Source organism: Thunnus thynnus, chromosome 24 (genome assembly GCF_963924715.1).
Source record: "Thunnus thynnus chromosome 24, fThuThy2.1, whole genome shotgun sequence".
Taxonomy (NCBI): Eukaryota; Metazoa; Chordata; class Actinopteri; order Scombriformes; family Scombridae; genus Thunnus; species Thunnus thynnus.
The window spans coordinates 12,844,963-12,871,720 of NC_089540.1; the positions used below are offsets into that span (position 1 = coordinate 12,844,963).

Consider the following 26,758-nt stretch of genomic DNA (forward strand, 5'->3'; position numbering starts at 1 on the left):
TGGTTCCCCACTGGTCAGCCTAGGCTGTTGTGGTGGGAATAAGTACAGGCAGGCGGGGGCAGAGGGGGACGGTGCTAGCCGCGCCATCTGTCCAGGCTGTGCCGTAAAGCCGACTGTAATCAGGCCTCTAGCTGCTGAGTGAACAGTCGAACGGGCAGGCAGGGCAGAGCTGGTGGCAGATTGCTCCAGTCCCTGTTTTAAATGCTGGCCTTAATCAGCGGTAACCTATAGAGCAAAGAGGACGTGACAAAGACAGCTTTGGAGTGGAACGCTGACGCCGGGTCAAGGACTGAACAACAGGCATGATCAGCATGGCAAATAGGCATAGCTCTTGGACTCAGGCAGGTGATTGTCTACAGATATAGTCACAGTTTGCGTCATCTCATTAGAGTCATAGTTCTGAAAGATAAATGGCTCACGATCGTTCAAACACCCAGAAAGTTGTTGAACAAGACTTTTCTGTACTGGAAAAAAGAAATATTCTCACTGTTGCACATATGGTAACTAAAAGTGACATCACCTCGTGCATTTTGTATGACACAAATAAAACATAAACATGTCTTTTGTGCATGTGTGTGTAGTAATTGAAAATAAGGTGAATATAGATAATGTATACAACTTTTTAATAGAACAGAAATCACATGAGTAGGAGATCTGCAAGTTCCAGCTAGAATCTTGGTTTTGATCAAGAAACAGTCACAGTTTGGGAAACAGATTAAATAATTGTTTTATTTCTCAGAGGATGTAATATATTTTGATCCAGACTGGCAGTCAGACTCTCTTATCTGACATTTTTATGAGTTATTGACTTAGTCAATGACTTATTTATCTTTTCTTAAAAAAAGGGGGAAAAAAAACAGATGTGACTCAAATTTAATGGACAAACTGAGGCCACTACAGGTCGTATCGGCCTTGTAGAAGACACATGGAAAAGTCAAATATTGTCCTCCTATTTGTTGATTTTTGTCAACACTACTATTCAGGTACAAACTGCAAATAGAACTAATCCCACATAGTGTAGATGCAGGATAAATATGTAAATTAAACCTGAAATGAGAAATAGCATAAATATCATTAGGCAAGTCAACAGATGGAGTCGAAATTATTCAGTCGCGGCATGCATATAAACACGTGCCACGAGCCAGGAAAGTGATGAATGTAAAATGAAATGAATGGTATTTGTTTTTGTAGCTGGCGTGGCCGTACACAGCCATACCTGCATAACTTCCAGACAAACGTCCCAACACGCTCGCTGTGACTGGCAAGACCTCAATGACCTTCACATTACTAAGCAGCAGTAAGAAACACTTTGATGCCGCTGCTTCTCTGTGTTGTGGCTGGAGGAAGGAGGAGGGGGGTAAGGGTCTGGATATGGTGCTTCAGCTGAGGGACTGTGGCTGTTTTGAGGGGTCTGTGGCATTCCTGCACACCTGAAAGAGACCCTTTGTGTTTCTAAACAGATCCTGGCTGCTCTGGAGCTGCGCCTCGCTTTCCATACCGCTTCCATTTCAAAGTTTGTTGTCACAGAAGACACAGACGTGTGGCATGTCGCTGGACAGACTTTGGTCCTTTTGATGGCAAGTACAGAGCACTGAAAGACTTTGTAGTTTGGTGGTGCTGAGGGACTGGGATGACTCAAGGTGGATAGAAAGACTGGGTCCGTTTGCAATGAAAGGAAGGAGTTTGGACAATACATGAAAAACTAAATCTGTAATTACCATTTTCAAAACATCTTCAAGCTCTTCTATAAAACATCTCAAGTACAGGCTGAGGTACATCAACTACTTCAACCCCCTCAAATATTTCTAGCCGTGGAGTGAAAACATGAATAAGAGTCCTCTTCTGTCTTGAATACAGGATTCTGCCTGAACTGCTAGTTATCATCCCATTTCAACATCTGCTATGCAACTGATTGAAAAAAGTCACTTATAATGCTATTAAACAGCATTTCTTTTCAATCAAAGCTCTAATAAATCAGCTAAGTAATTTAATCCCAAAAGCGCAAATTTAAATGAGCAAATATGTCTTTTTGAAGCAGCAATTTCTGCTAATACCAGGAAGGGACAAGTGTCCAGCAAAACATCCCATAAAATAAATAGTGTAATTTGTCATTACCGTAAATTCAGCCACCCTAAAACCTATTTACATGTGAGAGGGAGTCTGCTAAATGCACATGATGGATGGAATATAATTCTGCAATGACAGAGCATTACTTTAAATAAAAAACATACTCTTGCTCAGTGCGATAGTGTGATTAATCTCAAAGTGCTTGCCAACGACCCACTGAAAACATCATTCAAGGAAGAAGGGAGGCAAAGAAGGACGAATGTGTGTGTGTGTGTGTGTGTGGGTGGGTGTGTTTGTGTGTGTGTGTGTGTGTTTCGAAGGGGGCGTATGCAGAGGCGAAAGCAAATTTTGACTTTCCTGACCCTTGCGCCGCTCGAGCTGAATTTCAACCGCTGTGTTCGTCAGCAGTCAAGGAAATACGATTAAGGGTCCAATCAATTTCCAGCCGGAGGTCTGATGCTCTTCAGGCTAACACACCCCTCTCCTTCTTGCCAAAACACACACACACACACACAGAATACACACATCATCGCAGGCTGTCTAGAGCTTTGATGTGACGACGAGCTGTGGAGGTGAACAAAGTGACGCATCATCAGAACACACCGGGGCAATTAGAGGTGAAACGCTGCGTCGTCTTAGGCTGACTGGTTAACAAACCTGCGGTTAACAAATGAAAAACTTCCTCTTTCTTCTTCTTTACTGTTTAACTGTCAAAAGTCAATGACATCAAGACTTCAAACAAACTATTGCTATTCATTGAAACTGCAGCGGCTTTGCACAGCTCTAGCCTTCAATGACAAATTCCTTCACAGACCTGAAAATGATCAAAGTACTTCAAACCTCTCACAAAAGCTGACAATAGTAGCTCAAACTTACCCCATCTTGAGTTTTTCTTCACCTTTAACGCCGCCATTTTTTCGGAAATATGCCAGAAACACTGTATAGACATCCCTGAGCTCCATATGTAAAGACATCCGAATGCACACCGAGCACTCTGCTCTCGCAGCGCTATAAAGCGACCTAGACACTATTGCTGAAATGTGGGTCTCTGGGCAGAAATAGGCCATGCAGTCATCATATAAGCCTGAGTGCTTTTCGCTCAATCGACAGACAGCATGGTCAGTCCCGTGGCCGCGTTGCCGAATCAGCCTGACAACAGATCTTCTGTTCCCATATTCTACTTGCCGTGTCTCCAGTGTGTCATTATCCGACACTGGCCCTGTCTAAAGACAGTGATCTGGCAGGCAAAGACTTTCCCATATGTCCCACGTTAAGCTCTCTCCAAAGGAGAAGGGCCCCTGCTGGGAGGCAAGCAGGCTGGTAGTCTCGGATCAGATGGGAATCCGGGATAGGCTTGTAGGGATGAAGCACTACTAAGGACAGGGATCCCCCCCCTGTCTTGTCAGCCAGTGTTTGTTGCTTGTGAGTGAGTGTGTGCATGAAGGCCTTATTGGTGATTAAGAGGCTTTGGCTTCACTAAAATCAACACTTTCTGCACAAGAAAAGCTAACACAAAGGTTCCATGCCAGACATATACTCACTCTGCACGCCATCTCAGATTTCTAAATGGTTGTTTTAAACGATCGTCTCTCCAAATGCCTCCAAATGTTTCATTGAAACAGTTTTTAGATGCTCGTTTGTTTATTTTAGTAATCGCTCTCCTGCCAATGACCGCCTGCATCTTTGCATGTTTCACAACTCAGACCAAGCAGGAGCTGCTGATCCCCCCCTGCCATGGTTAGATATTTGGGCTGCCAGCATTCCTTGGCAGTAGTGTATCAGCTACACTGTTACCATAGTCTGAATTAAAAATAAAAGCACTCTCTCTATCAAGTTTTGCTTTGCTGTTTTTTTTTTGATCAGATTATCACAGAGGATTTGAAACAAATATTGATTCTTAAGATAAAAATAACATCATAAAACCCACAGTTAAGTTTTTCAGCTTCATGATGTGAAATCAGAGTCAACTGGATGACCAGACATGAACATCAGCCAAAAGAAGTAAAGTACCAGAGATGAGTAGAGATGCTGCAGCTTTTCTCTGTCTGACTCTGATCGCACTCTCACTTCATCAGCGCTGTCAGAGGCTCAGGTTGACCAAGACCCTCTAATCAGATTTGACCGGTGAACAATTGGAAAATCCTAAAGCTGGTGAAATGATAGGGAGAACAATCACCTGGTTGTGCTGCTGAATCGAGGCCATCGGGGGCCCTCGCGTGACTTCTGCATCACAGCTACAATCGCCTTACGTGACCTCACCGAGCCCCAGCAAAACTGTCCGTTTTGGCACAAGAATATTCCATTCTTCTTTTCACACTCTTTTCCAGCAAATCACTTATGTACGCCCACCGGATGATTGCCTAGCTTAACCCAGTGCTAAGCCACCATTATCCTCTTAGAGCTGTTTTGAAGAAAACATGCAAGGAGACCCTTTCTTGGACGTGACCTAAATGAAGGAGAGCAAACTCCCTGAAACCGAACTAGATGCTTTCTGGTGAAAGGTTTGGTCCGGTTTAGAGACTTAAGGACAGTTCAGAGCTGTAAAAGTCATGCACATCAGTCATGCATGTTACGGCAGGGTAGCATTACAAAGGTCCTTGGCCTCATGACCACTGACTCTCGTCAGCGACCTTTAACCTTATCAACAAGACACACATGCCAGAGAAAAAGAGATCAAGAGGCCAAAGCGTTTAGTATATCCTGACAGTCATATTTCACTCCCATTTTTATGCCAACGGCTGTGAAAACTTTCTTTCTTTTAGGTTTAGGTTTTATCAAATTACACTTGATTGATGATGTTTTAAATTTATGATTGCAAAGATCAGAAATGCTTTGAAACAAAAAATGCCCTCTGATAAAGTTTTAAAACAATCAGCTGCACAAGACTATTTTCCAGAAGCGCAGAGCTGACTGAGTGCAATTGAGGACTAGTCTGTAAAGAGTGTAAATTAAAAGGGACACATGGAGAGAACCAGATTTAGGTTCTTCCTCTTTCATCCCTCCAGCAGTCCTTCTACATTTGGAAGGATTTAGAGTGCAAATTCATGATAGCCGTCCCACATGTTAACCTCTGGCCAAAGGAAGCAGTTAGCAATAAGGAAGCCATTGGTCCTCTGGAACGATGTAGCTGGAACCCCTGCTTGCATCTCCCCAATGGGTCACAGGCATGTGTGTTCCACATGTGAGACAGAGACAGAGATACAGACTGAGGAAGACGTCCCAGTGGGAAACCTTAGCCATGATGACAGCATGGAGTCCATTACTTACACTGAGAGCTGCCATTTGGGAACTGGGGATGGAAGATGGAGTAGAGGAGGTGGGCCCAGATGGAGAGTAGGGATGGGTGACATAGATAAAGTGTCAATATGTATACTTTTCAAAATTAATTTATTATACTCATTCACCATGTCTATTATATTACTGATTCATCTGTTACTAATCTTTGCAATGTTGTTTGTTTTTCTTTCTGACTTTCTTCAATCACTTACAAAAATATTGGTATCTAGCGGTATCTAACTATGCAAATAGTTTTGTTTTTTTGCGCCCATGGTTTTGAGATATCTGTCTCTGAGATCTGCAACCACCCTGATACGATAGAGGTCAGAGGAATTTAGTTTGTGGTGGTCAAAGCATAGAAATATGTTATTTCAAAACAACAGCAAATTTTCTCTCCAGAAACAGTTTCCCAGTTACTCTGGAAAACACACTGTCAACAGTTTCAATAGGGACTACTTATTTGGTAGAAAGTTCTTCCCATTAAGACTGTTCACTGCAAGATGAATTATTCAAAAATGTTTGTTCAATGCTGTGAGTTGCACAAACAAAATTCCATTCACTTCCATTATATTGTGGTGGCAATGGAAATCTCAGAGACAGGTGGGTGAAATAACATTTAAAAAAGCTCTCAAGTGGATTTTTTGTAAAAAATGTCCACGCATGATACATAGAGTTTAAAGGCAGTCACTGTGTTTATGTGTCAACCAGAGCAGCTGCCAGACAACCAAATCTATACTGCAACCATGAGGTCAGTTTGAATTACATGACATTTGGCTTCAGGCAGCAATCTGTGAGCACCAGCTTCACAAGCGCGAGAGAACAGTCGAGCTATCATGATGTGAGGATGGATGCCCTACTTCCGCAAAAGCTTGTAATCTGACCTCTTTCAGCATGCCTATAAACATCATAACCAGCATGTTTAATCCAAGGCGGAAGTTACATGTGTTTGTGATTGTCTGACACAGTTACAAGCAAGTGAAAGGTCAAACTTTGACACATAAACCCAGCAGAGTGCTTAGTGAATGAACCGACTGTGTTCTCTTTTTTTAAAAATGGGAGATTGGTACCAAAGGTCCCTTATGGCCTGGTAATTTAGTGCAAGTGATAGAGTAGAATAACCCAAATTAAGTTCAATCAGACATAATTCCAAGTTCAAATTTGGAAATTAAAGAGTGGGGCAGAAATGGACCAATAAATCCTTTAAATATGAGGTGCTCCCAAAATAGTCCAGACACCTATTATCTATTTAAGAGCCCTCATCCCCATTGGGCAGGAGTAAGGAAGTGACTTCAAAAGACCCCCCCCGCCCTGCCCTCACCATCCTGTTAATGACCCCAGATGTGTCGTTTTGAACAGGGGCCTGATTCATCTGGCTAAATCCTGTAGCCGCCAAGGCTTGCAGGGGGGCCTTTTCGAATGCGCCAAATTAAAACACTTGGGCCAGGCATGGCTGGATGCTTGGATGATTAGAAGAGAGGGCATTGATCTGCAAACAGAGTGCAATCACTCAGGTCCCCCCTCAGAGTGTATTAGCCTTCGTTGGTCCAGCTGTGCAGTCAAGAGTAGTGCTGAGGTAATGAGAGTAGCACATGAATGCATACAGTACACACACACACGGTTCTGAAACTTTACTCTGCGGACCGTGGAGGCATCTCAACCTGAGCGTGACTGTCCAAACAACACGTCCAGACTTGAAAAGCGCTGCCATTCCTGCCTGTTTACATCATCGTTCTCCAACATACACGCGTTCTCACACACTGAGTAATGTGAAGAAGGAATACGCCGCTGAGCCATAAATCTGCAGGCACCAGTCATCGTCTGTTGTTGTTGTTAGTCTAGCAGTAAGTCTCCCATATCCTGCCATGAAGAGGGCCCTTCAAGACGGCAATGATTCAAAGTCAAGTGGACCGGGTTGGTTGTAAACGCCCTGGTTTTGCCGATGAGTGCACATGTGTTCTGGGTGACAATGACTTTGATCCAGCGGCTGAGCAAAATAAGGTCAAGATGAATTTATTTCTGAGGTACCTTCAGCAAACCGGGTTACCTTGAATGCCTTGCAGAGAACAGTGACAAGAAAAGTGACAAAAAACAAGATACTGTAGAAAAAGCCAAAGGAAGAGAAAGCACAAACATCAAGATATTGAACCTGAGTGTGTGTGAGCAGACTTGAGAGCAGCAACCAACAAAAGGCCTCTACTTTTCCCCTTCGACAAGTGTCTAATCTCAACAACAGCCAGAGGAATGACTACAATAAAGTCTTTAAGAGGATAAGCATGGTAAGCAAAACAAAACGCGGTGGAGTGAAACCAAACAAATAGCCACACAAGACTGAAAAAGTTGGTCCCGTTGCAAGTTCTGTCCTCAGCCAAAATGAAATTTGCTGTTCTAGTCATTACCTGAAAACAGTCTCCCTCATCTTCAGGCCAGACGTTAACATAGGGCCCCAAGTGGGCCCCGAGTTCCTGTCTGCTCACCGGTCATCCTGTCTGAGTGTAGTATCACAGCAAATGTCCTTGCAAGATAGACATCCGAATGCATTCAATGGATTATATTTCTGTCTCTACAATTCATTTAGTCTCTTTCACTTTTTGGTCTCTGCATTCATTTGTTGAAGGTTGATTTTAAGTGCTGTTCCTGGTCGTGTCCCCATCCTTTTTCTCTTCCATTCTCCATTGGCTCCCAATATGTCTTGCCCATACACGGTGGTGGGACGTCCAGGGTGGGCCGAGGAGGCTGCTGGGCTGTGGACTGGAGTGTCCCACTAATCCGTTGGAGTTTAATGACGGCAGGCCGCACTACTGGTGGTGAAGCCCTGGGGGGTTGACCCAAGTCAGGAGGGGTTGGGCATGTGACCCACACCAGGCTAAGACCCTAACTGGTTGGGGGGAGGGTGTGTGTGCATGGAGAGGTGGATATAGGCATGTGTGTGTACACCTATGTCTGGAGTTAAGTAGCCAGTCACTTGAGGAATGCAGACTTTCTGATCTCAGCCGTGAAAACACAGGCAAATTGAGCTTTTTTTTGTGGGTGAATGTAGAAAAGAAAAGCCAGTTGTTCCAGTTTTGGCGATTCCTGCCTTACATTCAACCCCTGCCAAGAAGTGTAAGCGTTACAGGGGCGTACGGAGGCAAACACACACAAACAAAGGATGTAAGGCATTGAGATTCCCTGGAGTTCGTCTGGCTGTAAGGAATGAGGTGTCTGATGTTTTCTGTTCGGTGTGAGGATGCCTGTTTGTTCATGTGTGTGTGTTTCTGTGTGTGATACTGTAAAGTGCAACTCTAACAAGCAGCTCATTACCTTTGTCTCATATCATCACAGAACACCTCTGTCGCCCGGTGCAGCAAATCATAAAAGCAACAACCTCAAGAAAAGGCATTTAGGCAATCTGACTGGACCCTATTTTTGGCAATGTTTGAGAAATCCATTTAAAGTGCTCATTTGCATAGCGTTTGATATCTTTGCTACAACATTTGGCTGGCTTTTATCCGTCAAATTACACCCCTTACTAGCCTGATTTCACTTCCATCGTCGTGATTCAAAGCACAACCTCAATTAATTAGCAATACGCAAATCAATTGTTGCCTGGGGTCAAACAGATCCCAGTCTATTTAAAAGATTGGATGTCCACTTAACATGATTTGCGGGTGTTATCTCGAAAGACACATTGATGAACTGAGGTTTCTATTCCCCTAATGCGCAACAAATAACAAGCCTAAATCAATCAGGAGATATGGATGAAGGTCTTGCAGAACACAAGCAGCAGAGACACAAATAATTGTCATCCGTCAGTTGACAGCAAGTGTGCACCCATATGAAACAGTGCCTGTCCGTGTCTTTGCATGTGCTTGTGTGTGGGAGGTATATCCATAAGCCAATAACTGAAAACAGCAACGCAAGCAGCAGATGCAAGTGGGGCAAAGGTTCATCTAAAGACACTTGTCAGTAGCCTGGTGACCGAGTTATCTTTTTTTTTTTTTTTTTGCTGGCTTGCAAGTCGCTAATTAAAGTGACCACACTGATGTCCCATCTGCCACCAGGGCACAGCGCCACCGATTATTGGCTGCCATGTAAACATGTTAATCCACTGAAGGGCCAGGTACGAGTAAACACACTCCACACAAACACACGTTGGCGGCTTGCTCGGTGCACTCGCTCATTCACATTCAGATAAGCACTCAGTGACGCTTAAATAAAGATTAAGACTTTGACAGTGAGACTGAAATCCTGTTAGCTTGTTTGTGTGGAGGTGGAGGGAGATATCTTTGTAATTTGTAGAAGGAAAGCCGCTGAACCTTGTGTTCCCCGAGGAGTCACAAAACCATTGACGGTGTGGCGTGCAGAAATTACAGCAATCCAGCATGATGACAATGAGCAACGCTGCCGGAATGACAACAGCTGAGTGAGGTGGCAAGGTGAACGTCCTCCCTTCAATAAGCACTTTTTTAGGACATAATTATCTATATTGCTGAACCACACTCTCTTGGTATAACACCGGTAGCTGTCTGGCACCCAATGAGAACCATCCATCTGGGCGACCCCTTGCCATGACGACAAATTCATCTGTCTCCATGGGGAACTGTGCAGAACCCAATCTGGGATAAGCTTCGTATATTTCCCTCCTAACAGAATTACAGTACTTTCTCTTGCCCTGGCTGCAAGACATCGACTCTCCTACCGCTGCTCCTCTATCTACTAATTCACCACTACAGCTGCCTGCTTTTAAGAGCCTTACTAGAGGGTGAGTTCACTGTAGTGTATCTCCCCAAATATTATCACACTTTCCTGGCAACGTGTGCAGGAGACACAATAAGTCTACACACAGGCCAGACAGGGAGATACTTGTGTGTAATCACCAATCCTACACAGTAAAACCCAACGCGAGACGTGGACAGGTGCAGTCAGCCATGTTGGAAATACAACATTGGATCGGACAGGTTTATACAGGATTTCCTGTTGATTTATATACCTCTGACTCAACAGAGAGTCATGCTATACCAACTGGAAACTGCCTCTAAACTATCACTTCATTGGTTATATCCCATACAGTCTGCTACTGACATACCAAACAAAGGAAAATTGAGTCAAAGTGCTGTTATCGGCCTTAAAGCAAGGCAAGAGCTGCTCTCTCATTCACAGTTAGAGGGCTGTGGTTGTATCTGACAGTTCTCGAGTGTAAACGGTATGAATGTGATGCAGGGTGTTGCTTTTCTAAAAAAGAAAAAGTGGTGCGAGGAAGCTGAACATAAGTGAGAAATACCATTGAGCTTAATTCGGCAGCATCAATGGAACATTTCAAATATGTGATAAATCTTTGGAATGGCTCTTAAATATTTTATTCTTCCCCTGGCGGTGACTCTGCCCTCATCTGCGCTATAACACTGGGACCATTAAAATGTGCAGGATTTTCTCCACTAACTTAATGAGATGATAAGCAGTCAATGTGAAATTCTCTGGACCTTTTTTTTTTTTTTTTCCCTCTCTTTTTTTGCATAAGTAAAGCACTGAATGTCTATCGCCTAATTATGGCATCAACTCAGCTCCAACTCTTGATTTGCCGTCCCACTCAGTCACACCTCAGCGGCCGCGAGAAGGAGGACAAGTTCGAAATAGAGGTTGCTGAAGTTGTTTGAGCACTTCACGCTTTATAAGTTTCTCTGTTTCATAGCCGGAGGAATGTGTCGGCCCATCTTTCGCTGATGAGAAGGTCAAATGATCAAGAGAAAAATCACTGTGGCACTCAGAAAGAAATGAAGAAAAGCAAGAGCAAGAACACAATATTAATTCTTAAAGTTATAAAGAGTGCTGATTGCAAGGAATTGCTTTGAAATATCAGATACTTTTACAAAAAGATATGTCCTTGTTTCTATTGTTTGTTCCAAATCTGACACACAATATCCATCTATTTTTGATCCCTATTGGCTAATGGATGATGGATGTGTTACTTTTGCATAATGTATAGTACTGATTACTGTCCTAAACTGATGTTCCACCAATCTATTCTCACATTTGCCCTTCCAGTGGGTAACACTGCTTTTGTACAGCACCACCTGTTTGGTTACTAACACAGTTTGTTGAAATGTCACAAGAAATGTTAAGGTGTTACAAGAATCACAGCCACCTAAAAATACCCTCTATTGTTTAAATGATATATGGTGTAGAATGCAAAGATATCTTAGACATAAAAACTTTGACTTTTGAGTCAAACAAAGGAAATATTAGGTTCTGTTTGTGATGATGAGTGTTGAAATCACTGTCTGTAGATTCAATAAATTGTTCAAATTAAGTTCAGAAATCATCATGACCTTTTAAAAGCAAATTAGAATATAAAGTAATGTGAAGGAATCACTGACTTAATGAGTGTTTTACTTTACTGATTACAATTTTGTGCAGATAATAGCTAGTCAGTGATGGTACTGTGTGATTTCCAAACCAACTGGTCATTAAAGTACTCTGATGATCTCAATTGTAGCAAGAGAAAAAGGTCAGGGAGCATCTGAGGTCTCCTTTAAAAGCTTTGGAAGATTTGCTTAGAGAGTTGCTGATTCAACAATCCATTTTCTATACCCATTTACATCTGCTATATCCCTCCCACACAGGGTCACGGCATTTATTGGACAAGATGATCCTCAGTATCATAAAAGCAACTTGACTTAAAAAGCTATTATTCACTTGCACTTCACTCAGTGTTCAAAGTTGCTACATGTTTTGATTTTGGTTGAATGTTATCAGTGTAAGGGTGGAAAACAGGATTTAAGGGTCACTGTGGACCTACAATAATGTCAAATACACTCTCAGCTCTCTGGGTTCTTTCACCTGGAGAATTGCTGCTGCAGTGAGACCACCTGCGCCCGTTCCAGCTCTGACTCCTCCGTCACTTCCCGGAGACGCTTCTCGCTCTCCAGTCGCAGGCGTCGCTCTTCCTCTAGCTCGTGGATCAGCTTTTCTCGCTGTGGATGCACAGAAATAGAAGATGGGTTACCTCTCAGCGGTGTGGCTAAAGAGATCATCCCTCGACATCCCTAGGTCATATGCTATATTTATGGTTCTTGGCTAAATTCCTGTCAGCCCCAGGGATACTATAATCCGTAGCTGACCCTGACCTCTGACCATCCTTGGAGATGGGTAACTAAAAACAGAAACTTTCAACATATGTGATGAAAGACCAAACATTGTTTCTGTACAGGTCATCGTGGATGAAAAAAAGTCTGATCTGGTCATATTTTTCACTAAATAAAAGAATAAGGGCATGATGACATTTAAGCTGCTGGATTCCAGCATTCCAGCCATTACTTCCAGTAGTTTGTTGTTACCTTGAAATGTTCATAATGAACCTCCCCTTTCTTCTGTCAGAGAGAAAGTTCACTCTAAATGTCAAATAACATCACTGAGTCTGGTCTCCCATACCTCAATCTTCCCCTCCATTCTTCCTTTTCATTTCATTTCAGTGCTGAGCTTCCTCATGTGAGTATATGAAAGACATCAAAGTCCCCGAGCCTTTCACTCACTTCCCACATACATTCAGCATTTACTTAGAAAATGCTTACCAATGTTACTGTAACCATGAACAGCTTGTTTCAGCCAGTCCATTTCATTTTACAGTGTTGTTGCTTGGTAACCTTGTAAAAAACGTTTTTTTAAGATTGAATATGATCTCACTTGACTTTACTGTTGATAGATTTTGAATTCAGAAATGTCTGAAATGAAGAAGCTCAATTTCTTCTGCAACGAATGCGCAAAATTCAAGCTCAGTAACTTACAAAGCTATCATGGAGGTAAAGTCTACCTTCCTTTCCACATTACCTCTGCTTCATTTTTAGTGCTGTTCTAGCAGTTTCCAGTATGAAATCTGCTTTTGAGTCTTGGTTTGGTGAGTTAACCCCATCATCCTCATGAGGAACTTTCAAAAAAGGTCTCCATAGATCGCACGACCATTTTTATCTGCCCTTTTTCACCGGAGACAATTCGAAAATTAAAGCTCTTTTTCCAGTCTTTAATTGGATTCTTCTCTGTCTGATGGCCTCAGCCATCTGCTCCCAAAAGAGAGCCGTCTTCGCCTCAAACCCAACTTCAAAGACCGCGGCCCTGCGCTTGCACGCCCGCTCCTTGAGTGGAAAGATTGGCACCAGTGAGGTTTTTTTTTTTTCAGTGACAAAGTTGTGGATGAGATTTGAGCACCCAGATTTTAGCTGATGAAGCAAACGAGCGAGGATCATTCTCTTAGACTCGCAGTCTCTACACGCTGTTGATGCTGATAATTTATGACAAGGCAATAGGCTCTATTTTCTTAGCTGATTTAAGTGATCAACCATCTGTCACTATCTTGTCAAGAATATCAGATGAGTGTTAAATATGTGGAAATTGGTTTGAGGCAAAGAGAGGATTGTCATTTGGGGAAAAATAATGGAAAAAAGTTGCCTCTTTTGCAAACCAAGGTTGTGTTACTGCTGAAAAAAAGCTCAAGTGTTAAGTCATTATGACTGTCTGCAAAGAAGTCATTCTCTGGCTGTAAATTTAGGGGAAGATTATCCTGTCAGTCCTTGGTGAAAGATTATATATCATCATCTGCTGTGAAAGGTGAGACCAGAGGCTGCCACAGAAAATAAAAAAAAACAGAACAGAAGAAGAAGAAGAAGTCGCTTGCTCAGAAGACAATACAAACTTAATTAATTTTAGTTGAGGAGAAAATTCTCAATCTCTATCTCTTCAATCTCTATCTATCTCTCTACAGCTCGTCTTTAAATCTTCAAGTTAAGCACCACTCACAGTAGATCATTACTCAGTGTTAAAACCGGTGCTTTTTCCACACACAAGCATTATGGGGACATCTAGTGGTGGAAAAGAATGAGGGCTGCTTATTCACCTTCAGAGTGGAGAATGTGTTCAGGTAAATATCTATTCTTTTACTTGGTATATAGACAAAATATCTTAGATATGATGTTTGTCTTTTAGCTAAGTGTAACATCAAAGCGTGCAGCCATGATTTAATACTGCACCATAAATCCAAATTCCAAAGAAAAATGTCAAAACAACTGGAGAGCGTGCCAGTAAATTGCCTAACAATTTAGAAAATTGCCATTTTTTACTGTGACCATATTATCCTGAATGCAACCAATAAACAACCATACTTCACTGTATTGTAACTTGGCAGAAATTCTGTCACAAATGCAGATTTTAACTGGCTTGGATGGTGGGGTGCTGGGGTGGTGGGCGGTGGATATTAAACACAAGTCACCATTAAAACCAGTTCTGGTCCTCACTGTGGCCATAAATTCATGGCTACTATGTGGAGCGGCTCTTTACACAACAGGGAGGCTCCCCCTGTCAGGAGTAATGGCCGCTGTAAATCCAGCTGCACAGAAGCATAAAGTACAACATCCCCCTGCCAAGAGCTGAACCTATATATCTGGACTCAAACCAATGGCTTTCTGGCTCTTCTTCAGCTCTTCTCTATAAGGAAAACGAGCCTTAAAGATGAAGAAAGAAAGATGAAGCATGTTGCAAGCATGTTACTAATATTCATTTACAGGGCCTAGTACAAAGACAACATTATTTCCTTAATACATGAGGATGGAAATATGTTTTTAATAACTCAAACATGGCGTAAAAGCTTTAAAAAGCAGCTAACCCAGCATCCAGTAGTTTAGCTGGAGTTCACCTCAATGCAAACAAGCACAAAGGCCTTTTCTTGCAGCGCCATATGTATTAATGCGTACAGTATTGTTTAGCAACTTGGCCTGGATTCTCACGAAAGAACAGTAGCTTTAGTCCTGCTTTTTGTTGCCCACATGGCCTAACTAATGCCCGAGGCATAAACCACCGACCGCTATGTGACTGCTCCACTGACAGAGTCTTGCCAAGAACCTCAATAACAACACAGGATTTATAGTCGACGTTGTACTAAAAAGCCCTCTATTGCTTTTGTTCAATATAATTTCAGCAATTTAACAAGGCCTGAAGCCATTAAATAAAACATTACCATATCTTTATGTGGCCAGAAATCCCCGGCAATACATTACAGTTTTTCTTGGTTTGAAATGTTTATTATCCACACTGACTTCATGGCTTTTGTTTCTTTGGTAGTGAGTATGCTAATTGAAAGCATATTCTTTAATAGCTACAAAGGCAACATGCCTCTAGCAATGCCCTGGGAAGATATCCGTCAATCCCTCCTATCTCTCAACACTGAGATGGGGTGTGATGAAAACATGCTTGGCAACTTTCTGTGAGAACATTTACCCAAGTTAATCCAATGACTGAGGAGATAATCCTCTCACTTGACTGTCTGTCATGTCCGGTTGAGGTGCGCTACCCTCTTTCTCCTGTGGAGGGCAACGTTTTCCTGGAATAAAAAAAACCCGACAGCAACAGCTCCAACAAAGCCGGCTCTATCAAACAATACAGTCATTGGAAGAAGCAATATCAAATGGAATAGGCCAAGTAATCTATAAAATGGCCTGGGGAGGATTTTATACCAGTCTACTGAGCCATATATCTGAAACAAGTCCAGATTGGGTGTTTCAGGATTAAATTTGACCTCTGTCACAGACGAGGCTGCTTTCATTTCCTAGTTGATAAAAAAAAAAAAAAAAAATGTATCCATCTATACATGACAGAATTTATCACCCACAATATGTAAAAGCTTGAGATTGAATTGACTGCAAGGTCATATTGATTTTAATACACTAGAAAATATTGAAATAAATGAGAAATGAAGGATAAAAGAAACAGCAAACACCTAATTTATGAGTTGTGCAGTCCTGCAACACACACTTGGTTGTGCTGCAGCCCAAAGTGCCTCTCCCTTATTTCCTCTGTAGCGAATCATATGTCTAAAATTGTATTAGTTGCAGTGGAGCCCAGAATGAAGCCAGCCTCTGTAATTGGACAGCATTAGATGGTAATGGTATTCATCCGAGCTGAATTACTAGGAGACTCGAACCCCCCTGATACCCTCCAAGATCCACAGAGGACTTCTAAATTAATTAGAGACCTCTGCCTCTCCTTGTTGTGCCTGCAATGCTGTCTCCCATAAAAGAAAAGCTGCAACACAATGTTATCAGGTTAAGTGCATGTGTGTATACCTCTGATTCTGTACACGCATCCGCTGATGTCCATCCGCAACTGTATACGTGTGTGTTCGCGCAGGGGTTTGGGGTACAGTTTGGGGGGCAACCGGCTCAATAATCTCTTCATTACACAGAAACCCCCTCTGTTGGAGCTCTTTGCCTAATCAAAGGGCCGGGAGCGGATCTCTGGCTCTCTGCTAAAGCAAACATCAGGGACACAATACACCGCGCAGGTTCCTCATTCATAAATAAAACATGCCACTAGGCTTGTTTGTGTGTGTGTATGTGTGTGTGTGTGTGTGTGTGTGTGTGTGTGCTCATCAGCAAGACTGAATTCAAATGAAAGTGTAACATGAGGCGGATTTGGCTGCCTGGCTGGCACACATAACGTATTTGAAATGCCAGGTCGGATACGCCACGCTAAAGACAAATCAAGCATTATCAAGAAGACAAAAGTGTGTGAAATAATGGTATTCATGTCGTAAAGATAAAAGATGCATTTAAATTAAATGTCAATCAAAGTATTTCTCTTCCAAGGCTATTAATTATGGTAAAACACCTGAAAAAGAGCTCTGAACATAATTAAAAAGATGGCGTTTCACTCTGAGGAGAAATTCACAAGAACATATGTTTCTTTAGATGACTTATAGAAATAAGGTTGAGTCTAAAGCGTCTGTTATTCACTAAAAATCTGCGTCCTGTGTCCCCCAGGGCTCCATCAATTCAATTATCATGGAGAGCCACTACATTAGAGTGTACCACTTCTCTCTTAGACAGCCTCCGGCACTATAGCAAATAATACACACACACACCCCAGGAATATGCTAAATCATATGAGTGGCCCATTTATCATTGCCAAGGGAGCTCCCCCACCCCACCCACGCACTCCCGAGTCATTCAGTCACACACACAAATACACTCTGGAGAGTGGGTGAAAGGGACGGTGTGGAGATGCGATTTGGGCCTGGCTGTCAGCGCTCGTCACCCGGTGAATGTGCCGAGCGCTGGGGGGACCCCATCTCGGCCCTGGCCCCTGGCCGTGGCTGATAAGCCCAATCTGCAGAGACAGCACCTGAGTCCCCCCGGTCCCCAAACCACCACGCTGTCACACATCCTCCAAACAGCTGTCAGAAACACTCTATGAGGGTCCCTCAGCATTGGAACTCCATGCCAAAGCTCTGTGTCCCTGCTTTTTAGAGGAGGGAGCCCCTCAAAACACTTCTTTATCTGCTGAAAGCACACTATAGAAAGGTGCTTTTTATGGTAGTTTAAACATGAATTTATCATTGTCAAGCACTCTATGATACCTTGATCTAATTACCACAGATTAATTACACCTAACTTAATCACTAGCCTAACTCATATACCAGTGATATTGTGTTCAGGTTTCTCAAAGTTAAGACTGCCAATCACTTTCTCTCCTGATGACATTATTTCTTTAACTCCTTTAACAATTTGCACTGGAGGAGCAGCAGCTTTCTTCTGATTATATTATTAGATTATATGCCACACAGAAATCCAGAGGATTTCTTGTAAAAACTGCCCCGGTAGAGCAGTAGAGGAGGGCTGCTACTAACTGAAACTGAAACCCTTATTTTCATAATCGATTAATCCGCCAATTGTTTTCTTGATTAACTGTTTGGTCATGAAAATGTCAGAAAATAGTGAAAAATATACATCACAGTTTCCTAAAACCCAAGGTGCTGTCTCCTTATGTCTTGTTTTGTCCAACCAACAGTCCAAAACACAATTGGTATACAGTTTACTAGTTTGCTGTCAAATAAGAAGCTGGAATCAGAGAATGTTTGGCTTTTTTCCTTGAAAAACAACTTTAACAAGTCATTGATTATCAAAATACTTTTTGTAGAGCGACTAATCGATAAATCGACTAATCATTGCAGCCCTACAGTAGATGCAGTGTAGAAGCTGACATTGTTTACTTTAACCAAAGCTAATTAATATGGTAGTTATATTTTTGGATAGTATCAGAACACTACACATTTAAACCTTTAAATGCAAACTTTTAAAAGTAATTAAAGCCATATTTGTATAAAAATCGGCATTTTCTTCAAATAGCTGAAACAATCGGCCAATAAAGTTACTTCAAATGCAAAGCACCTTGTTTTTGACCATTTTCATCCAAACCTATCGCTAGACAAGAACGTCTATGTTGGCCAATTCTGCAAAACCGCTGATTACACATCCAGTTCAAACGTTTTTTGAAGTTCCAGCTTCTTACGATATCTGTGCATGGAAAATAAACTATGGTTAAGGTATACAGGGTTATGTTTAGGGGTAGGTAGCTAAAGCACTTTTCCAGTATGGATGTATTTACTAGGGATACTGGGTTGATCTCAAAAGATAAAAACATTCCTGAAACAAAACCTGAAGCTGAATTAGCAACAAGTTAAGTGTAATCACTTAAACCTCCTGGCAGACATGTTTGACTGGTTAACCCTCATCCTACCAACATATTTAACATACAAAGACTACCAACTACTGTAAGAAACAACCATCATAGCAAAATGTTAACTTATTTCTTCTCAAAACATGATTAGTTATGTAATTAATACTTACTTTTCTTTAATACAAATTGCAGTTTTTATCCCAAGATACAGACTCAATAAATAGTTCCATCTATTAAAACTGCATAAGCAGAATTGGGTGCTTTTAACTGGGGCACAACTCAAAACAGAAACAGAAAACAATAATATGAAGTCATTAAGAACAAACTGATTGACAAAGTCATGAAAAATTGGAATGATAGAATAAAGCACCTGTGAGATATGTAGATAAGTAAACCTCTGGGGTCTGCCGGTACTCCAGTCAGCAGGATTCGAAATTGTTGAGAAGAGCATTCAGTCCTCTCTGTTAGCCAAATTTTACTTGATGCAATGTTGCAAACTATGTCACATGCAATCTTGTAACACAAGAGTGTGTTTTCATGGACAGAAATAGCAGATTCCTATCTTGGCTCCGGGGCCTGTTTTACTATACTGTGCCACCCGTTCCCACTTTATATTCACACACGCAGCGACTCCCTTCTTATCTTAGCTTCGTTTTCGACATGAAATACTCTGGAGAAATCAGATTTTTAAAGAAGTGAGTTACACAATTAATCCGAGTTGAGATTTTCTTTCATCGTTCACATTTAATCTTCACTCGGCCGTGAACAAATCACACGCTGTAATCAACCCCCGAAACATCCAGGGAAATAACTGTGTGAATCTTCTGTATGTTTGAGGCTCATATCTGTTAAAGCTCAGATATCACACAGCGTCCACAAAACCCAAAGAAAAATAAAGCTAGTTTCTCTCAAAGCCAGATCGTTTATTTTCACATGTTGTTTAGACAGCCGTTTCCAGTGGTCATAATCTTACCTAACAGTTTAAATGCCTTTTTAATAGAGAGCCCAGCCCCCTCTGCAATGCAGGCAGCGCTGCCTTTACAAGCCTTCATTTGGACTTCTGTTTTCTCCCTGACAGGAAACCCTGCATCCTGCCCCTGATGGACTTAGAGTGGCATCAAAAAGAAAGTGAGAGACAGAGAACAGCCCTGCCCTGTACCACGCCTCTGGGTTTGGGGTGTGAAGAATTCCAGAGAAAAACCTACAGCAGCGATGAGGCTGTGAGTGAGCGGTTTTGACTCCAGTCAGACAGGGAAGGCTTGTTAGAAAGAGACTGAGGCCCTCACAGAATAAACCGTGACCTGTGCTCTATCAAACACCTAACGGGAAATCCAATGTTTGTCTTGTAAGCGTTTCTAAAGATTGCGCTCTTGCGGAGCAGGCCAAAAGCACCATGTCCAAGCCCTAATAGAAAGTTTAAGAAACAAATGGTGGTCTAAGACAGATAGATCTGGTGCTTGTTAGACTGTCTCACTTCTAAACTAAAAACAAATGCATCTTGTGTGGCCGCATTTGTGGTGAAATACAGTGCAGATGCTTGGATTCATTCCTCAACAGTGATTGATAGATTTCATGTGATTCTCCCGAATGATTCACAACAACAACAAAAAAAAAAGAGAGTGTTGTACTTTAGCACTGCCAGTAGCCGTTATGTTCCACAACAGGAGACCCAATTAAAACACGTACTCCTCAGTAAACTGTGTTGTTAATTCTGTTTCATTTACACCGCGCGCAAACGAGACCTGAAGGCTTACAATCGCGGCAGTGTGTTCTAGCGCCTTGCACAATCATAAAATATGCCTTTCACATTCTTTTCCTACACAATGCACGAGTAATGGTGCAATATAACATGTCCCTGCGGAGATATTCAGCAGAAGCAACCGGCGCAGGACTGCAATGGGTGGCAGTGCCGCTTTCTGTTCCTCTGATCGCGTTACACAGAAGACACTAATGGATGTAGAGAGAGAAGACCAAGGCAGGGAACAGAGGCTGTTAAAGAGAGGCATCAGATACAGAGGAGGGGTAGAGCCACTTCAAAAGTCCATTGCTGTTTTAATCTGTCTCTCTAGGTTAGCCCCTTGGCAGGCGAAGATGGGTGGAGGGGGGTTGGGGGAAAGCGAGTGGGCATGGAAGTGGGCGTCAGGGTTGCGGGGGTCTGCAGGGGCACAGGCTGCGGGCTGGTGAGCAGTTCCCACTTCACATCGCCAGCACTTTGACAATTATCTCCTTGATGCAGCAGTCTCTTTTTCATTTCTATTGAAGAACCGTGCCTGAGCTCCGAAGCCTCCCAGGAATGCCAGAGAGAGAGTGCAAGGGGGACTCCAACGGGGATAATCCCAATTTCAAATGGAGCTTAGTGGTATCCCCCCCCCCCCCTCACCCCCTCCTCCCCTCCTTCTTTTCTTCCTCCATCCCCCACCCTCACCCTCCTCCTGTCTGGCACAGATAACTCATCCCTCTCTTTAAACCCCCGTGCATGCGCAGACGCACACACACAGCAATTCACACACCCCTCTAAAGTAATAATTAGCATGTCATCCACTCGCGTGAGTCTGAGAGCTTCAGTGGAGTCTCACAACGTGGTGAATGATATATTTTTCTTGGGCTGCGCTGAGGTCAGAGCGTGCAAAAGGTTACTGTTAGAGAAGGAGGCGCTGACACACGGAGGTGCAGCCTAGACATGTAAACAGAATTACATTATGTACACAGAGGTACCACGAGAGAAGATAAAGCTGACCTCAACGCTTCCACAAATGGAGAACTGGATCTTCTGTGCTTTTTACATGTCTTAGAGTAAGTAACCTGTTGGCAGGATTCATACAAACTCTGGTGCTTTTGTTCAGTTGCGATGGACCAAACCACTGCACTAAGACTCTGACTCTGGTGTGATTTGTTTGTGGCACAAAGCGGTGCAACCACAGGATTGTATGATAGTAGATAAAGGACTTGTATGAATTTAGAAGCTAGAAGAAATTTCATATACAGTTACCCAAGTTGAAGGTGAAAAGGAGTTAAAACAGTGTGTTTCGGCATTACCTCATTAAGTAAGCTACCCTTTTTTTTTTAGTTTTCTGTCATTATTTATGACACATGAGGTCTTGCTGCAGGCTCGACTAACAATTATTCACGCTGACTCACTCATAAGAAGTCTGTGTGAGTTCTAAGTGAACCGAACTTCAGGTGTGAAAGTGACCTTAAACGATCAGTTAGTCATCAGTCAACATAAAGGGGCATAACTGCCTACGACTCTGTCTTCTGAGAAACAGTGCTGCGCGCATGACTCCGCCGGTCACGCAGTGGATATTTAGGGTTCATCGGAGAGAGGATGCACGCATTCCATCCGTTTATATCCACCCGCTGTGGAAATCAATACTGGACCCTCTTGTTTCACGTACGCATGCATGACTGGGGCGACGGTACGGAAGAGTCACGCTGAGGTCAGAGAGGCGTGATTGTGACTGAGTGGGGTAAAAGGTTTGAGAAAATGCTGACACAAATAAACGGTAACCATCTCTTAGCACCGACGTTCTTTTTACACTGAATTAGTCAACTGTACAGTCACTGATTCAATGTGTACGTTTCTGAATTAAAGTAAAAACAGATTTAACTCACATGGTACATTCCCTTCTCTGGTGCAGCTACTGCATCTAAACTAAATTCAAGCCTCAACGACAGAAAGAATCTGCCGTGCTGAAGTGCCTTCAAGCAATACACTGAATCCCTGCCCGGCTCCAGGGGCGCTGCTCTGTATCTAACCTCATGCTTTGACCTCCCCGACTGTGAGGAGAGGCGAGAAGAGAAAACAAACATTTCTCCTTCAGGGATCAATGGAGAATCACACACAATAGTGTAAAAAATCTCAGAGTGTATCAGCCCTTGTGTGCTGTTGCTTTAGGCCCGCTGCCATGAAGAGAATCAGAGGCGTTCGCTGGGGTGCAGTCAAACAGCTGGGCCTGTGGTTGGAGCCTCTGCTCGGAGGCTGCAATCAGCTGAGCTGCGCTTCATCACATGGTTCTTTTCACTTTCTGACCTCCCTTAGACAAATATACTGTAAGCGCACAGACAAATGCAAACACACACACACACACACACATCTCCACCTCCTGAATTTTTTTCCCCTTGCTTATACACGTTCTCTCGAAAAAAAAAAAAAGAAAAAGAAGTGAAAGCACAACATCAGCAGCCTCCGGTAAAGCCTCTCACAATGCATTGTGACAACAGCAGCACAGATTTAGCCCCAGCTGCGGCTTTGTAATGTTACACAACCTGACCATGCATCTGAATACCTGTTGTCCCTGCAGAATGGCTGAACAGGGTATTAAGCTTCAATACCTTTTGAGGACCAAAATGTGTCACAGAGCATTGAAAACCAACAACCAGCTTGGATTCTTTGTCTTTTTCACATGTTCCTTAATGAGATATAAGTAGTAATTTTGTTAATTTGACACTATTTGGAACTGTTTTTATGCTGAATTACTGTAAAATACCTGCTTATATATGCAATTGTCTTGTGTTGAGAAAATAAAGATTGATTTTGGCATACGTGACAGCTTGGCAGAGGGTTGACAGTGTGTGTGGGTGTGCGTATGTGTGTGAAGTGAGCGCACTGTGGCTTTTTTGGCTCGGTGCAGATTATAGGGCGAGCGGCTCCGCTGTACTTTACCATTGTTCCTTCGCTCTTGCTCCGTGCGACTTCCCTCTGCAGGCGAGCCACGGCCAGCTTTTCCCTAAACAAAAAGGGAGAGGAGAGGGAGGGAGAGAACGAGAGTGAGTTAACGTGTGATGCAGTCGATCAGGTCACCGATATTTTTGCATTAAAGCAACACCGAGATCCATATCTTGACTTGCTTCAATACTTAACTTAACATATAATGTAGAAAGTGACAAAAAATGATAATAGCAGGTTTTACACACTGTTTAAACCCATTATAACTATAATACAGTGTCAGTATCACGTTTTGCCTCGCCTAGGCATGAAAAGTACATGTGTGTATGCATCACGTTCTAATCTGGCGCCTCTTTCAGCAGTTATCGGCAGGACAACATCATTTGTCTGTGCTTTCCAAAACTGTTACAAATCACTGTTAAAAAGTAATTATGTTTTATGGTGTGACAACACTCTGGTTAAGGTTGAGCCACAAAAACCACTTGGTTAAAGTTAAGGAAAGATCATGGTTTGGGTTAAAATGATCACTTGAAATGTGGTGTGAGTTAAAGTTAGTATTTCCTTAAAGCTAGCCTACCTACAGTAAACACCACATTTCTTTAAAAACTGTCATGACTCACGGTTGGAAATGTGACACATCCACTAATTCAACTGTTGCAAGTTAGGATCTATCCATCCACCCCACCCGCCACCTCCAAATATGGAAATTTGTCATCTTATATAGACGTCATCTGAACTGTGCCACTTGACAGGCTCTTTGAAAGTCGTACACATGTGTACTTTTTACACCTAGATGTGACACTGACACAGTATCTTCTAGTGAATCTGCAGGTATATTACACACCTAAGCGTGCCACTGGGCTGGTTTAGTTACACAAACACTTCTCTTTTCTATCTTCCTCTGTCTTCTGCCGAGAAGTAGAAACCACACATTCCTGCCAGCAAATCAGCAGATACGCACACACACACACACACATACACACACATTCATTGAGCGTCGTCCGCTAACAACGCAAAACAGAGAGCTTTGCAGTTCTGTCCAGACAAAAATAGCTCAGAGGAAACAAAAAGCAGGGCATCCTCGTGCCAGACCTTACACGCAGACACACACACTCATAACAGACTCTCTCTCTCTCTCCCACCCTCACTCTCCCTTACACACAAATACACACACACACACACGTGAACAAGACTAAACAAAGAAATTGACTGTGCGCGTCCAATCCGTTTCCCACGTGAGGGCATTCCAGACTTTAATGGGATAAATCTTGGCACACTAGCACGGATAATAAAGGAACTGTGTTTTATGGCTTCTCCTGAGGCATCACAACAACTGAAACTCTTCTCCAGGATAAAACAACCTGCGTCTGACAGTAGGAGATGAGATATATTTTGTTTGTTAAAAGCTCACCGTTTCATTCAAATTGTCTCCGCAGCTGCTCAAGACAAAAAAAACAACCACCTTCACTGACAGTGTAGCATGTTTGAATCCAGAAGTCATTAATGTCAAATATATGCATGAGTATTCAGAAACATGTAAATACGTGTGTTACACATGTCCGCACAGTGTATCGTCACAAGAGACACTTGGGCCGCCTGATGCCTTCCAATTATCACCCTCACATACATAGCCAGGTATGCTAATGAGTTCATTAATTCACATTCTCACTGTAATAATTCCTCTTCTTCATACTGTCAGTTAAAAAATCCCTTCCTAATGCATTTATAAGTGTAAATCCATGCAAAAATGTATTTAAAGGTTTATTTGAAGCTTCACTCGTCCAAATTAGTCAAATCCAGTGGATATCTTTCAACGATACGCTCTTCTTAGCGCCAAAGTCCCTGTTTTTGTTACAATCTTTCCACCGCAGCAGAACAGGAAAACACTGTACTGGACTGAATCCTTTAAGATAAGACATACTTAACGTCCCACAGGAAAATGTCCTTGGATGAAGTGCTCCAAAAAAACAAGAATTTGAGATACAAAATTACAAAATAAGTACAAAAATCAGCAAATAAGACAGTTAAAACTGCTTTGCTCAGCTCTGCCAATAAGGTTGAAAAAGCAAAAAATAGAATATAATCGGCACATCTATTGTAAATGAGGTCAAACCTGAGGTGAAAGTTTGGAGCTTGAAGTATTGTTCTTGAGTTACTGTGCTCACACAAGCCAATCACACACACACACACAGACACACAGTCAGCTAATATGGGACCGTGGGACCTAATAAAGCAGCGTATACAGCAGACAGACACAAGTAATCACAATCACCTGTGTATTTTTCACATTTCTGCAGTGGATCAGACACCCAAACCCCCTCCCAACCTCCCCCAACTCCCAAAAATAACTCATGACTAACGTCTCCTCATCGCCTTTGACAAGACATCATTGTTTCTCAGCCGCTTACCTGACAGGGAAAAAAAAAAATCCCCCCCCCCACCGGTGATTAAGAGACAGCTGGGGACGTATGTTTGACGGATGAGTCGACCGTCTGGACTGCAAAGAGTGTGCTGAGCTACAAACCGACGCTGCTGGTGGGAGCCATTCGCCCCCGCCACCTCGTCCCTCTAATGGGACCAGACTGAATTAGGCAAAAGGAGAGCCTGGCACGCCGATTGTGAAACAAACGGTACGATGGTGACAAATCCGGGAAGAAGTCAAGCAAAATGCCGAAACCATGAGACAAGGGGGGTGTGTTTGGGTGTGTGAGCGTATTAGTGTTTGCATTAGTGTTGTTGGGAATTTGCTGTGTTTCTGCATTCATCAGATTTTGGGTGTGGAGGTGTGTGCATGCGTTCATAAAGGTGAATGTGTTGTTTATGTGTGTGTGAGCGCTCATAAATACATGCCAGAGCTCGTATGTGTGCTAAACTACATCAAATCTGTGTGTGTGTGTGTGTGTGTGTGAAAGTGTGTGACTGCATGCTCCACACCTGAGACTGATTAATACACTCATGTTCCAGCAGTTACACAATGTGTCTCTTCCCATTACCGCATAATGTATGCTTACACTATTACACCACCTTGAGAAAAAAAAAAAAAAGAAAAGAAGAAGAAGAAGAGGAAAAAAAAAAAAAAGCTTTCTGGAACTTCTCACTGCAGATATTGTTTTGTTAAACAGGACCGGCCTGGCATTCTTCCAGTCTGTGTTATGGCTGAGCGTCAGCCCTGTAAGGGGTTAAGTTTCAGGCCACTTATGCGCAGGCATGTTCCAGGAGCAAACGGGGCATGAGCCAACTGCGCCCCAAGAAAAATCATCGCCAAATATAGAG

The 26,758-nt window shown here is 42.6% G+C and overlaps 1 protein-coding gene across 8 annotated transcripts in view; it reads right to left on the reverse strand.

Moving 5' to 3' along the window:
- Window positions 1–26,758, reverse strand: part of LOC137177195 (nck-associated protein 5-like) — a 136,457-nt gene that overhangs the window by 42,636 nt on the left and 67,063 nt on the right. For all 8 annotated transcript variants that reach the window (XM_067583351.1, XM_067583350.1, XM_067583354.1 and 5 more), the window contains 2 exons: window positions 23,483–23,546; window positions 12,160–12,293 (listed from right to left, as the gene is read on the reverse strand). In XM_067583351.1, coding sequence (XP_067439452.1) covers window positions 12,160–12,293; window positions 23,483–23,546 — 198 coding nt within the window. The remainder of the gene's footprint in view (window positions 1–12,159; window positions 12,294–23,482; window positions 23,547–26,758) is intronic.